Consider the following 14,388-nt stretch of genomic DNA (forward strand, 5'->3'; position numbering starts at 1 on the left):
CTTTAGAGAAGTCTTTACCCACACAACTTCAGCCTCAACCTCACTAAAAACCAATGACGAAATCGAAGCAGCCACGGAATACCTAAATGCGAGCATAATAAACGCTATCCGCGTCTCCACACCGGCAAAAACGTCCATCAGCAACCACGAATACCCCCAGTACATATTAAAAAAAATAGCAGAAAAACGTAGACTAAGAAGGATATGGCAGACCCATAGAACACCGGAGGACAAACGCAAACTAAACAACGCAACTAGAAAACTATCCAAAACCATAAAGAACTACAATAATGACCGTTTTCACAAATATCTCGCCAGCCTGTCCCCCACAGCCGACTCAAACTACTCACTATGGAAAGCCTCCAGGAAACTCACGCGCCCCCCACAAATAATACCTCCAATCCGCCGCCCGCAGGGTGGATGGGCGCGTAGCCCTATAGAAAAAGCCAACCTATTTGCCAAACACTTGACTGAAGTATTCCAACCCCATTCCTCCATAGCTACAGCGGACGTCACCGAATACCTGCACACTCCCTTCCAAATGTCCCCTCCTATCCAACCCTTCACTTCTGCAGAGATCATAGAAGCTATCCGTCGCCTAAACCCCAAGAAAGCAGCAGGTCACGACCTAATAGGAAATAAAGCAATCAAGGAACTCCCCATAAAAGGGATTGCACTCATCGCATCAATATTTAACGCCATCCTCCGCCTTGAACACTTTCCTAAGGCGTGGAAAATCTCACTAATCACCCTCATCCCCAAACCCGGTAAACCAATATATGAAGCCAGCTCCTATCGCCCAATCAGTCTCTTACCTACCCTGTCTAAACTATTCGAGAGGCTGCTCACGAATCGTCTCCTTCCACTCCTAGAAGAATTGAAAACCCTCCCAGATCACCAATTCGGCTTCCGAAAACAACACTCAACAGTAGAGCAAATCCACCGCATAACCCACATGATCAGCCAAACCTTTGAAAAGAAAAAATACTGCTCAGCCGTATTCCTAGACATCCAACAGGCATTCGATAAAGTATGGCATGAAGGGCTACTCTACAAGCTTAAAAAAATCCTACCCCACCCATACTACTCCATCTTAAAATCCTACCTAACCAACAGACAATTCATAGTTAAATGTCTAGGCGCCACTTCCGCAACATTCCCAATAGAATCCGGCATACCGCAAGGTAGTGTCCTCGGACCCCTACTATTCTCCATCTACACTGCCGACTTACCCGTACCAAACGAGGTAACAATAGCAACATTTGCCGACGACACAGCACTATTAGCTACCCACGCAGACCCGGCAATTGCCTCATCCACTCTCCAGCGAAGTCTCGACTCCATGGAAAAGTGGTTCCAAAAATGGGGTTTTAAAATAAACGAAAAAAAAATCCTCCCATGTAACCTTCACGCTCCGAAAACAAACCTGCCCCCAGGTCACCATTAACAACACAATAATCCCAAGCAAGGACTCCGTAAGATACCTGGGCATGACCCTGGACAGGAGGCTAACCTGGAAAAAACATATCTCGGAAAAAACAAAGCAACTAAAGGAAAAACTAAGAAAATTCTATTGGCTCACGGGCCGACGCTCCAAACTAAACATACAGAACAAAATAACCCTCTACAAGACCGTAATAAAACCTGTCTGGACCTACGGAATCCAACTATGGGGAACAGCAAGTAACTCCAACATTGAAATACTCCAACGCTTCCAATCGAAAACGCTAAGATCCCTATTAAATGCACCCTGGTATGTTACCAACGAAACAATCCACCGCGACCTCAAGATACCTACAGTCAAAGATGAAATACACAAGTCCAGAAGCAGATATAACACAAGAGTCAACAACCACCACAACCCACTAGTCACCCAACTACTGGACACGACGGACCAGATCCGCAGACTAAAAAGAAAATACCCTCTAGACTAAATCCTTAGTTTCTACTAGAACCAACAATATAAAACTATTATAATCCATGTCATTGTATCACGCCAAACTAAGTTACTGAAAATTCTCAACGAGAATTGATTGTAAATATTCTAATAAATAAAAAAAAAAAAAAAAAAACTTGGCTGTGAAGATAATGTTTGATATCGTTTCTGACTATCACTGCTGTCCCTCCGTGAGCTTTTCCTGAGGGGTGTTTGGTATCATATATGGTGTAGTATGGTATTTTCAAATAGCTTTTTGTAGTGAAGTGTGTTTCTGAGACAAGTAATATGTCTATATTATTATTGTATATGAATGTTTTAGTTTCGAGGGCCCGTTGTTGTAGGCCGTTTGAGTTCCAGGCTGCTATTTTTAGAGTGTCCGTTTTTATTTTTTGCTTAGCACGTTTGTAACTAGTTGTAGCATGACTGTGATTTGTTGAGTTTGCTGTTTGAGTACTGCATTTTGTTCGCTTATCATTCTGGTTAGCATTTCGGTGTTCTTTATGGATTGTTTGAGCAGTTCTTTGATTTCTGCAGTGTCGTTGTTACTATTGCTGTGGTATTGGTTATGTGTGTGTGTTGGTTGGCTGGTTACTTGAGCATAGCTTAGACCACCAATGGTGTTGGTGCTGATAGGTTTGGTGTTTATTGCTTGCTCTGTATTTGGTAATGTTTCAGGTTTTGTGCTGTCATGATGGGCTTGTGTGTTAGTGCTTGTCCTGCTTCGTAGGGGCGGGAACAGTTTTCGTTGTAGTTGTTTTCTTACTTCACAGCCTTTATAGCTGGCTGGGTGGTTACCGTTACAGTTGAAGCATTTAACTTTTTCTATTTTTCCTGAATATGGGCAGTGTGCAGTTAAGTGATTTTTTGCGCACTTGACGCAGGCTGGGCTTCTGTTGCAGTAGTTTTTAGTGTGTCCGTATTGTTGACACCGCATGCATTGAGGTATATCTTTTTTGTGTCGTGGTGGTTCGACTGTTACTATTGTGTTTAGTATTTGTTTGATATCATATATTTCCTTGTTATTGATTCTGGGTTCAAGTTCTATTAAGAATAGTGGTAGGGGTTGCTTAGTGTCGAATCTTGTTATATTGTTTATTGTTCTAGTTTGATGTCCAATTTTAGCTAACTCATCGCTTAGTTTATGTACGTTGGTTTTAGGATGCAATCCTCTTATGACAATTTTATAGCTCCTTTCAGTTTTAAGCTGATAGGTGTGGTAGATGGCATTTTTTTCTTTTAATGCTTTTATAACTTTCCTAAATGATTCTGGTGTGTTTGTTTGAATTTTTACTTGATCCAATTTTGTTTGCTTTATTGTGTAATTGTTTTTCTCTTCTAGATTATTTAGTAGATCAATGAGCGGGTCTATTATTTGGGCCTCGACAAAGATTGGTGGTGGTTTTGTAATATGGTTTGTTTGGGTAATGGTTTTACTTACGGGGTCAGAGTCTATTTCTTCAGTTAGTGAGTTGAAGGAGTTACTTAGTGGTAATTCTTGCAGCCATCGCTGCTTTTCTGTGACTGGGTTTCCTATGGCACTTGTGTCTGTCCAGTTCGCTGTCGAGTGCCGAAGCGTGCAGACGTGTCTCTAGTGCCCAGTGAAGTTCGAAAGCAACACGTGTTACCCAACCGTCGAAAGTGAACACAACGTGCTCCTATCTTCCCAAGTGTTCCTATCCGCCAGAGAGAAGAAAAGCCTACGCAACTAACCCCAACCCGATCCCTGCCGCATAGCCTCACGACTAGTTATTCATATTGAAATAGCTAGCTCGATGATGGCCCAACAATCACGACCAGGCTCGCCTGTGCAAACCCACCACTACCCCGCGCTACTCCCCCCGTGGCAGAAGCTCAGCAGATCCCCCCGTGCCAACGACGCCAATAAGGCGAAAAAACGCAAAACTGAACCATCAAACACTAACTCGAACGAACAGCCATCAACACAAATTAACACTCACAACAGGTTTGCAGTATTGGAATCCTCAAACGACGCCATGGAAATCGCAGACCCGCCGTCAAACCATCACGCACAGAGAAGCCCCCCTCCACCACCAATATTTGTTAATGATGTCATAGACATCCAGACAATGACCAAGTCCTTAGAGAGAGATATCTCCAAGGAGGACTATAACCTGAAAATAACCAACAATCAAGTAAAAATCCTGCCGACGAACCCAGAAGCTTACAGGAAGCTCACCAAGACACTCAGGGCCCTGAATGCCAACTTCCACACCTACCAACTCAAGGAAGAAAGACCTTTTCGGGTGGTGCTACGAAACATCCACCACTCCGCAGACATCGACGAACTAAAAATAGAACTATCAAAACTCGGCCACGAAGTCACAAATGTCAGCAACATAAGGCATAGAGTCACAAAAGACCCGCTATCCCTATTTTTCAACGACTTAAAACAGAAACCAAACAACAAGGAAATCTACAATATCAGTCGTCTAATGAACGCCATCGTTAAATTCGAACCACCGCAAACCAAAAAGGAGATAGTCCAATGCAAAAGGTGCCAAAGATATGGGCACACGCAGAAATACTGCAACCACACCTTCCGCTGCATCAAATGTGCAGGTACACACCCCACCGACCAGTGCAGGAAATCACCGGAAACCCCAGCGAAGTGCATCCACTGTCAAGGTGACCATCCTGCCAACTACAAAGGCTGCTCAGCCTACAAAAGTCTGTACTCAAGCAAATACCCCAAACTTAGAACAAAAGAGGAAAATCACCAAACACCCAGCTCGCCGAAATCCACAGTTATCCCAATCCCCCCAACCAATCAAACACCCAGCCCTATCAAACTCACCACTCCCTCAAACTCCTATGCCCAAGCGGTACAAGGCACTCAAAATACACCAAATAGCCACAGGGATCCTCCCCAAAATAGTGCCCCCACCTCACCTAACACAGACAACGTCTCTAGACTAGAAAAGCTAATAGAGAAACAATCAGAGCAAATAAACAATTTGCTATCGCTATTAACATTCATCATGGACAAATTAATACGCCCAGACACAAAATAAAACCAAGACGCATAGCTCTCTGGAATGCCAATGGTCTAGCGCAACGCAAACTTGAGCTAGAACTCTTCCTAAAACACCAGCTAATCGACATAATGCTCATATCTGAAACCCACTTCACCGACAAAAACTACCTGAACATAAACGGATACAAGTTCTACCATACCCAACACCCCAGCGGAAAGGCCCACGGCGGCACCGGAATCATAATCAAAGCAAATATCAAACACTACGAACTTCCACCATTCCAGAAAGACTACCTCCAAGCAACAAACGTAGCAATAGAAGACTATCATGGTAAAATCACCACCTCAGCTGTATACTGCCCTCCCAGACACTCCATCGCCAAAGAAGACTTCGACCACTTCCTGGACACCCTGGGCAACAGATGCATAGCCGGAGGAGACTACAACGCTAAACACACCCAATGGGGTAGCAGACTGGTTACAGTAAGAGGCAAAAACCTCCTCAACAGCATAATATCCAACAACCTCAACTACCTTACCACATACGAACCCACATACTGGCCCACCGACACAAACAAAATACCCGATCTCCTTGATTTCTTCATAACTAAAAATATCTCGCCAAGACACGTCCAAATCAATTCCTCGGCTGATCTCTCCTCTGATCATTCCCCCGTGATAGTAACAGTCAGTTCAACTATCATCGAGAACACACCTAATGGCTCCATTCATAACCAACACACCAACTGGCAGCTCTTTAGAGAAGTCTTTACCCACACAACTTCAGCCTCAACCTCACTAAAAACCAATGACGAAATCGAAGCAGCCACGGAATACCTAAATGAGAGCATAATAAACGCTATCCGCGTCTCCACACCGGCAAAAACGTCCATCAGCAATCACGAATACCCCCAGTACATACTAAAAAAAATAGCAGAAAAACGTAGACTAAGAAGGATATGGCAGACCCATAGAACACCGGAGGACAAACGCAAACTAAACAACGCAACTAGAAAACTATCCAAAACCATAAAGAACTACAATAATGACCGTTTTCACAAATATCTCGCCAGCCTGTCCCCCACAGCCGACTCAAACTACTCACTATGGAAAGCCTCCAGGAAACTCACGCGCCCCCCACAAATAATACCTCCAATCCGCCGCCCGCAGGGTGGATGGGCGCGTAGCCCTATAGAAAAAGCCAACCTATTTGCCAAACACTTGACTGAAGTATTCCAACCCCATTCCTCCATAGCCGCAGCGGACGTCACCGAATACCTGCACACTCCCTTCCAAATGTCCCCTCCTATCCAACCCTTCACTTCTGCAGAGATCATAGAAGCAATCAGTCGCCTAAACCCCAAGAAAGCAGCAGGTCACGACCTAATAGGAAATAAAGCAATCAAGGAACTCCCCATAAAAGGGATTGCACTCATCGCATCAATCTTTAACGCCATCCTCCGCCTTGAACACTTTCCTAAGGCGTGGAAAATCTCACTAATCACCCTCATCCCCAAACCCGGTAAACCAATATATGAAGCCAGCTCCTATCGCCCAATCAGTCTTTTACCTACCCTATCTAAACTATTCGAGAGGATGCTCACGAACCGTCTCCTTCCACTCCTAGAAGAATTGAAAACTCTCCCAGATCACCAATTCGGCTTCCGAAAACAACACTCAACAGTAGAGCAAATCCACCGCATAACCCACATGATCAGCCAAACCCTTGAAAAGGAAAAATACTGCTCAGCCGTATTCCTAGACATCCAACAGGCATTCGATAAAGTATGGCATGAAGGGCTACTCTACAAGCTTAAAAAAATCCTACCCCACTCATACTACTCCATCTTAAAATCCTACCTAACCAACAGACAATTCGTAGTCAAATGTCTAGGCGCCACTTCCGCAACATTCCCAATAGAATCCGGCATACCGCAAGGTAGTGTCCTCGGACCCCTACTATTCTCCATCTACACTGCCGACTTACCCATATCAAACGAGGTAACAATAGCAACATTTGCCGACGACACAGCACTATTAGCTACCCACGCAGACCCGGCAATTGCCTCATCCACTCTCCAGCGAAGTCTCGACTCCATGGAAAAGTGGTTCCAAAAATGGGGCTTTAAAATAAACGAAAAAAAATCCTCCCATGTAACCTTCACGCTCCGAAAACAAACCTGCCCCCAGGTCACCATTAACAACACAATAATCCCAAGCAAGGACTCCGTAAGATACCTGGGCATGACCCTGGACAGGAGGCTAACCTGGAAAAAACATATCTCGGAAAAAATAAAGCAACTAAAGGAAAAACTAAGAAAATTCTATTGGCTCACGGGCCGACGCTCCAAACTAAACATACAGAACAAAATAACCCTCTACAAGGCCGTAATAAAACCTGTCTGGACCTACGGAATCCAACTATGGGGAACAGCAAGTAACTCCAACATTGAAATACTCCAACGCTTCCAATCGAAAACGCTAAGATCCCTATTAAATGCACCCTGGTATGTTACCAACGAAACAATACACCGAGACCTCAAGGTACCTACAGTCAAAGACGAAATACACAAGTCCAGAAGCAGATATAACACAAGAGTCAACAACCACCACAACCCACTAGTCACCCAACTACTGGACACGACGGACCAGATCCGCAGACTAAAAAGAAAATACCCACTAGATTAAATCCTTAGTCCTACTAGAATCAACAATATAAAGCTATTATAATCCATGTCATTGTATCACGCCAAATTAAGTTACTGAAAATTCTCAACGAGAATTGATTGTAAATATTCTAATAAATAAAAAAAAAAAAAAAAAACTTGTGTCTGTGGTTGTTTTACGTTTTTTGCTAGCCTTCACTGGCTTCCAGCTTTCATCCTGGTAGTATCCTTCATGTTCTGAATTGCTATCTTCCTGTCCCCGATGCTCTTTTGTTTCTTCTGTCTCCATGTTGGTTTGTTTGGTTTTTATATAATATGTTTCTCCTTTTGTTGCTATGTTTATAGTTGGTATCTGCATTGTTATTTTATTTCCTCCTCACTATCACTTTGCAGCACTATTACTTTGGAGCACTTTTTCACTATTCACTTATACCTGGAGAGGACGACCGTCTAGACACGTCCGTCCTCCTCGGCTGTCCGAGCAGGAGTCCGATTATATATGTGTATGGGAATTAACTAGTGTCTATATAGTTTCACACTGACAAAATAGTTTCGAGTTACTTGAATATAGTTGCTTGATTCAAGCAACTGTATGCGTTAACAAAATAGTTCCAACTTACTTGAAAATAGTTGCTTGATTCAAGCAACTGTACGCGTTAACAAAATAGCTTCAAGTTATTTGAAAATACTTGTTTCACTCAACTGCACACATTAATAAAATAGTTTCAAGTTACTTGAAAATAGTTGCTTGATTGAGGTAACTTGACCAATCTGAATCATCATAAAAACTTGGAAGGATATTTCTAGCAAAATTACAGGTTCACATTGGCAAAATGATTCTAACTTACTTGAAAATCGTTGCTTGATTCAAGCAACTGTACACGTTAACAAAATAGTTTCAAGTAACTTGAAAATAGTTGCTTGATTCAAGTAACTTGACCAGTCTGAATCATCATAAAAACTTGGAAGGATATTTCAAGCAAAATTACAGATTCACATTGGTAAAATAATAGGTTCACATTAACAAAATGGTTTCGAATTGCTTGAATTCAAATCGTTTGACGAAGCAACATGACTAATCTGAATAGTTTAATTGTCATCTTTATCCATGACTCGCATAGTCAATCGAGCCATTCGGAAATCACATTGACCAACTCCAAAATTGAAAAGTAGTGAAAAGTAATTACAAGTATCGCAAGTGGTGAGACAATATGCGATAAAAGTGAAAAGATGAGCGTGGCGTTAAGCTCTAAGGAACTAGAGGTTTTGTGAGAATCAATCGTGTATTTGGACGATGAAATTGCGAAATTATGAGATTGTCCAAAGATAAAATTGGTCAATTTGACTTTCGCCAGGCTCGATCGTCACTACGACAGTTCTCGCGTATCGAAACTATCTTGATGTTTGTGTCGACAGATGAGACGAATGAGCGATCGTGGCGGAGAAGGATCAGGACCAGCTCCTCAGCTAGATGGCCGAAGAAATTCGGTCGTTACGATGGAAAGAGTGTCATCGACGTTGTTTGGCAGTAATCGTCAGTTGGACGTTATGGACAACATCGCAGACCTAAAAGCGAGGAAGGTAAGGATCTTTCGTTTATTTTAGTCGCTCTATCTCCGCTAGTTTGCAGACTAAGAAAAACCGAGTTTAAAGTTGACGAACTTCTATACGATCGTGCGAAGTTAAGATTTGAAAGAACCACATATTCGTTGCTCTCCAGGTATACAATTTTCATCGTATTATTTATTATTTTATTCTTTGTAACTTATAATTATTTACACATCATATCGTTCTTTATAACAATGTACGCATACGTGGATTCATCAATTACTTTTTTTTTCTTCTTTTTTAGATGGAGTTAGAACAATTATTAATTAGGCGAAAATTAACAGTTAAAATTACGGACGAATCGAGTCGCTATGGTTTTCATTCCTTGTTCGTCAGGAGCCTCGCTAAGGAAGCACGTCTTCGTCGGTGAAGCTTATAGCATGGTCGCGAAGAAGCTTATTTTTCAATTGGAATCATAAATTATTAAGCAATAACATAGAAATTTGCTTCATCCCGCGCTCAATCGCCAAGGACGTGTCGTAAACTCGGTATCTCCGCAGGGTAATTTGGAATTATATTACAGCGGTACAAGTTGCCGAACTTCCTCACCCGCAGAGATATCGTGATCTTCTCGGAAAACTAACATCTCGTGTTAGTTCAAGTAGCGACCCATCTTTGCCAGTAGAAGGCGCGCCAAGAGCACGTGAAAGGCTGGTCATGACACTCGCGGCATTCACACCTCGAACACAGAAAAAGATACTTGTTAACGTTCAAGCGGTTCAGATATTGATCAACTTTCGCGCGACACAAACGTTGTTCAAACTTGGAACGCTACAGGCATTTTTCAACTCTGTTACGAGCAAACTTATACATATTCATTGAAGACATACGAAAGAATACGCGCTGTATTCGTTATCATGCGTTTTTTTTATTAGAGTTCAGACTTTTATGGATCGTCATTATTGGAACAGCAAGCGTTCAGTTCTGTTCTTCCCTACGTGCTCATAATCTTGGCTGATAACCGCCATTCGCTATATACATCGTTGGTATCGACGTCAAAGGATTAATACAGACAAATACGTCCGTACAATCCGATTTGATTGATTTTAGATTTTGCATCAAACAGATCTCTATATAAACAGATAATTTCTGATTCTAAACATTTGTATTGCTTCTTCTTCCGCTTTGAAATCCTCTACAAACGCCTTTTATAGTCGTTCAACTTTTCAGCTTACAGAAAAGAACATTACGCGTATTCCTAGCAATCGCCCAAAGACTCGAACGTGTGCTTCGATAAAGCTCGCTTAACTTTCATCGACACATCGATAACTTTGCGTTCCAAGATGTTATTACGCCCTAGAATCCCTAACATAATTTTAGAACCAGAATTTCTGTGCAAAACAATTCCATCGCTTTGTCACGTTTAACGGCTCAATCATCGAAACATGTATCATAACGCACGAATTATGATAAAAAAGAAACTGTCTTTCGAATAAAAGCAATCCGTTTGCCAGGTGCGCTTAAGGATGTACAGGACGTCGACGGAGCAAGTGTACGAAATGCAGCCGCTGGAGGGTAACAGTTCTGTTCAACGTTACACTGAACAGCCGAAACAACGATTCTTTGAAATGCCTACTCTGTCGGTTTCGCCGACGTCTTCTCTCCGAAAGCGCGTCTCGGAACTGCCAAGAGCCGCGAGAACACCCGTTTTCGGTGCTGCGGGCATGGTCTGCTCTAATAGGGATCTGATATCGATCCTAAGCTCGGTAGGGTCTTCCGCGACGGAAATGTCGAAGAAGCCGGAAGATTTAGCAACGGCCAGTTCAAGTCTTAGGTTCGATGAATTGAAGGTAGTGAAGGCGATGAAGAAAATGTTCGGTAAAAAGTCCCCTAATAGCGAGGTCGTATGGGACAACACTAGTGGAACCAAAGTGGACGCTCAGGTAAGTTGTATTTCTCGTTACGATATCGTTTCTTGTTTAAGAGCCATCATAGGTGAAAGGAGGAATGAAAAAGAAAATCGTAAATCGTAAAATCTCTTACAGAGAATGCACTTTATCGTAAAAATTAATAAAGTCAACAACAACGTGAAATTAAATAATTGTTGTTTGATATTCTGTATTATCGATATAGGTGAAACGTGGAGAAGATAATTTGCAATCATTGCGGACAATATCGCAGTGACATTATTATCAATCGGTAATATTAAAGATAAAATTCATATGGGATGAAAACAGAGCGTCAAAAGTGGTTATTTTTCGATCTTCTTGCGAAGGGAAAATTCCTGCAAAATGTTTAAGAACGGCTCTCAACAAGGAATAAAAAATGTTATTACAGTTCCATTTTCGTGTTCGTTTTTTTTTTTTTTTCTACATGATCCATGTGAAATAATTCTTCAGATGCTCTGCTGGTAAATGAATCGACGTTTGTAATAGAGGAAATATGAAGTACAGCGAGATCGTTGTTGGCTATTGTTCTACACCGATATCGACAAAATAATTCTTCGACAACTCTATTGATAAATCAATTGTAGTTTGAAATCAAAAGAAGCTGAAGTACCATCAGTTTGTTGCTACGAGAAAAATAGCCACCAACGATCTCGCAGTAATTCGGATTCGTTCGATTTTAAACTTCAATTGTTTTACCGACAGAATCTCTGAATAATTATTTTGCTGGTAAATTCTGCTGGTATATCGATTAGAGTTTGGAATCGAGCAAATACGAAGTACAAGATGGCTATTGTTCTCACGTAGCAACAGTCTGATAGTATTTCAGATTCGCTTGATTTCAAACTTAGTTCCCTTGGTTTAATTACTGATTTATCAGCTGGATCAAAATTTAAAGAAAATGAAGATCAAGTGTAGCGCGTAAGTTTGACCTCTGCTTAATTTTTTCATCTCTACACTCATCTTTTTCAACTTCCATGTCACATTTCGTATAAATGCTAATAATTCTTTCTTTTTTTTTGATAAATTCTCTTAAACGTCGCACAAGAATTTTTCGTTCGCGAGGAGGTGCAAAAATGGCCACTTTTTGACTTAGGTCAAAATTTGCAAATTTGGGGTTAGCCCCAACTTAACCACACTTTTAATCCAACATGAATTTTATTTTAATATTACTGATCTCTGATGGTGGATCTGCGATACTGTACTTAATGATTGTAAACTATCTTATCGACCTCTCATCTATATTAATAATATAGGAATATTAAATAACAGTTAAATACTTGAATATATGTTATTTGATTTGTTTTAGAACGAAGCTCATTCTCTGGAGTGAAACTTTTAGTTTCTCTTTCTTACGCGATAAAGGAGAGGTGCAAGGATTTAAATATTTATAACATTATGACCTTTATTCTTTAAGCATGAAAATATTTTAAATACAAGCATATAAATATTACATATAAATATTTCTATTTACATATACATCAAGTAAATTTACATATACATTTTCATCTTGGTAAAAAGAGCATGTAAGTTATCGTATTTACTATTACGTATTTTAACGCGAAATCTCGTTTCATAAAAATTTTCATTCAAATACGTAAACACATAATATTCATAAATTTATAAGAACAATTTTGTCCGTAGGTATTTGGTAGCGCAATTGAGAAGATATTAACGGCGCAGAAGGGAAACGATACGGAGATACCGAGGGCTTCCGGGTCGAGCGGAAAGCCCTCGGTATCTTCGAACAAACCAATGTCAGGTGAAGTGACAAATTTGTTTTGGAATAGCAAGAATCAAAAGCAGACGGAATTCAGCGAACCGTCTCTCTGTTCTTCCCTAAAGGACCTATTCAAGAAGTAATGGGGAAGAACAAATACTAATAAATGTTAAGTGTCTCTAGTTTAATTAACACTTCTTTATCTAAGAATTTCTTCCCTAAAAGACCTATTCATTATGTAATGTAGAAGCACAAATACTAATAAATGCTAAGTTTTTCTCGTTTAATTAACACTTATTTATTTAAGAATTTATTCAGAGATTAACACGACCTAATAGATGACTGACAATCTGGTGTAATTCAAATTAACGAGCTATACTTTCCTTGTACTTTCTTATTGCTATACCTCTACAATATTCTTTTATCGTATCTGTCGATTTTAATCTCACACAAATATCTAATAAATGTGTATACAGTAGTTGACGAAAATATTAGATAGAAGATTTTTGCCAATATATATTATGTGTGTTAGTGTTTTTCTTCACTTCACTTCAATGTAACGAGACGTGTCTATCATGATTACACCGGTAAAAATTGAGACTAATTTGGAAATATATATATGGAAGCTAGAAGTTGCTTATTGCAGACGTACACATAGCAAAAAACTAATGTACAATGTAAAGAGTATTTTTAAACATATGATTGATTAGGGGTAAAAATGCTCCTACTAAAAATATTGTGACTTATTTATACAATACATAATTAACTGTCCAAATACCGATGGTAATCAATAAGCATCTTATAATTCCTATTTACATTTGTTTCAAAAGTTTCTTTCGTTTCATAAGGAAATAATAGATGCACGACACTTTTTGTTTTATATTATTTTATCGATTTATGTATGATCTATTTTGTAGTAATAGAACAAAACGAAAGAAACTTTTGAGACAGCCTAATGCATCTTGAAATTCATGAAAAGCTTCAACAAAATATTCATGGAAAGTTTCTGTAAGCGTCCGAGTACTTTCGTGAGCCGTTATATGTATAATAATTCGTTACAATGTTAGTGATAGCTTGGAAAGTGAACTATTTTTATTATACATCTTTTTACTTTCCATATTACGCTCATAGATACTCTAAAACGCCGCGATACTAACTCTTATCTATCATGTTTACGAATGCCTATAATTTGTGAAACCGCTTCTGATTTTACGGAAATTTTGCAGTTGCTTGATGAATGAAACAGATTTGTTAAGAGAATCACATGTTATAGATACCTGAACTGTGATTTATTTAATATATCTTTTCTGATTTGTTATCCTGCAACATTTCCATGTTTTACGAAGTTTTAAATTAAATTTCACAAGTTTATTTTCCTTAAGCTAAAGACGATGCTCGTGAAATATTTATTTCTGAAGTAAAAAGTAAAAATATAGCTTACATATTGCTTGTATTTAATCATGTATTACGATTAATCCTGTTGCGATACTCGTATATTTCAGTTAGGCTCTGGTTTTAGTAAACAAGAAAGATTTATAATATCTTAAGAGGATGTTAAGCATGAAATCATGCTA

General features: G+C 39.9%; 1 protein-coding gene and 1 long non-coding RNA gene across 5 annotated transcripts in view; both read left to right on the forward strand.

Annotated features, from left to right (window-relative positions):
- The window catches only part of LOC125387211, a 28,963-nt gene extending 15,862 nt beyond the window's left edge, over positions 1-13,101 (forward strand). Inside the window, exons 4-6 of one of the 4 annotated variants that reach the window (XM_048414673.1) lie at positions 9,017-9,181; positions 10,663-11,091; positions 11,282-11,340. In XM_048414673.1, coding sequence (XP_048270630.1) covers positions 9,017-9,181; positions 10,663-11,091; positions 11,282-11,332 — 645 coding nt within the window. In that variant the 3' untranslated portion in view covers positions 11,333-11,340. Of the gene's footprint in view, positions 1-8,964; positions 9,182-10,662; positions 11,092-11,281; positions 11,341-12,478; positions 12,621-12,738 lie in introns of those variants that run through there. The other 3 variants (XM_048414671.1, XM_048414672.1, XR_007227784.1) reach the window with 3 other exon arrangements.
- On the forward strand, positions 9,182-10,308 carry LOC125387212. Its single transcript, XR_007227785.1, has 2 exons — positions 9,182-9,320; positions 9,453-10,308. It is a non-coding gene; the product is annotated as an uncharacterized LOC125387212 (long non-coding RNA).
- Positions 13,102-14,388: the final 1,287 nt, after the last annotated feature.

This window comes from Bombus terrestris, chromosome 3 (genome assembly GCF_910591885.1).
Source record: "Bombus terrestris chromosome 3, iyBomTerr1.2, whole genome shotgun sequence".
Classification (NCBI taxonomy): domain Eukaryota; kingdom Metazoa; phylum Arthropoda; class Insecta; order Hymenoptera; family Apidae; genus Bombus; species Bombus terrestris.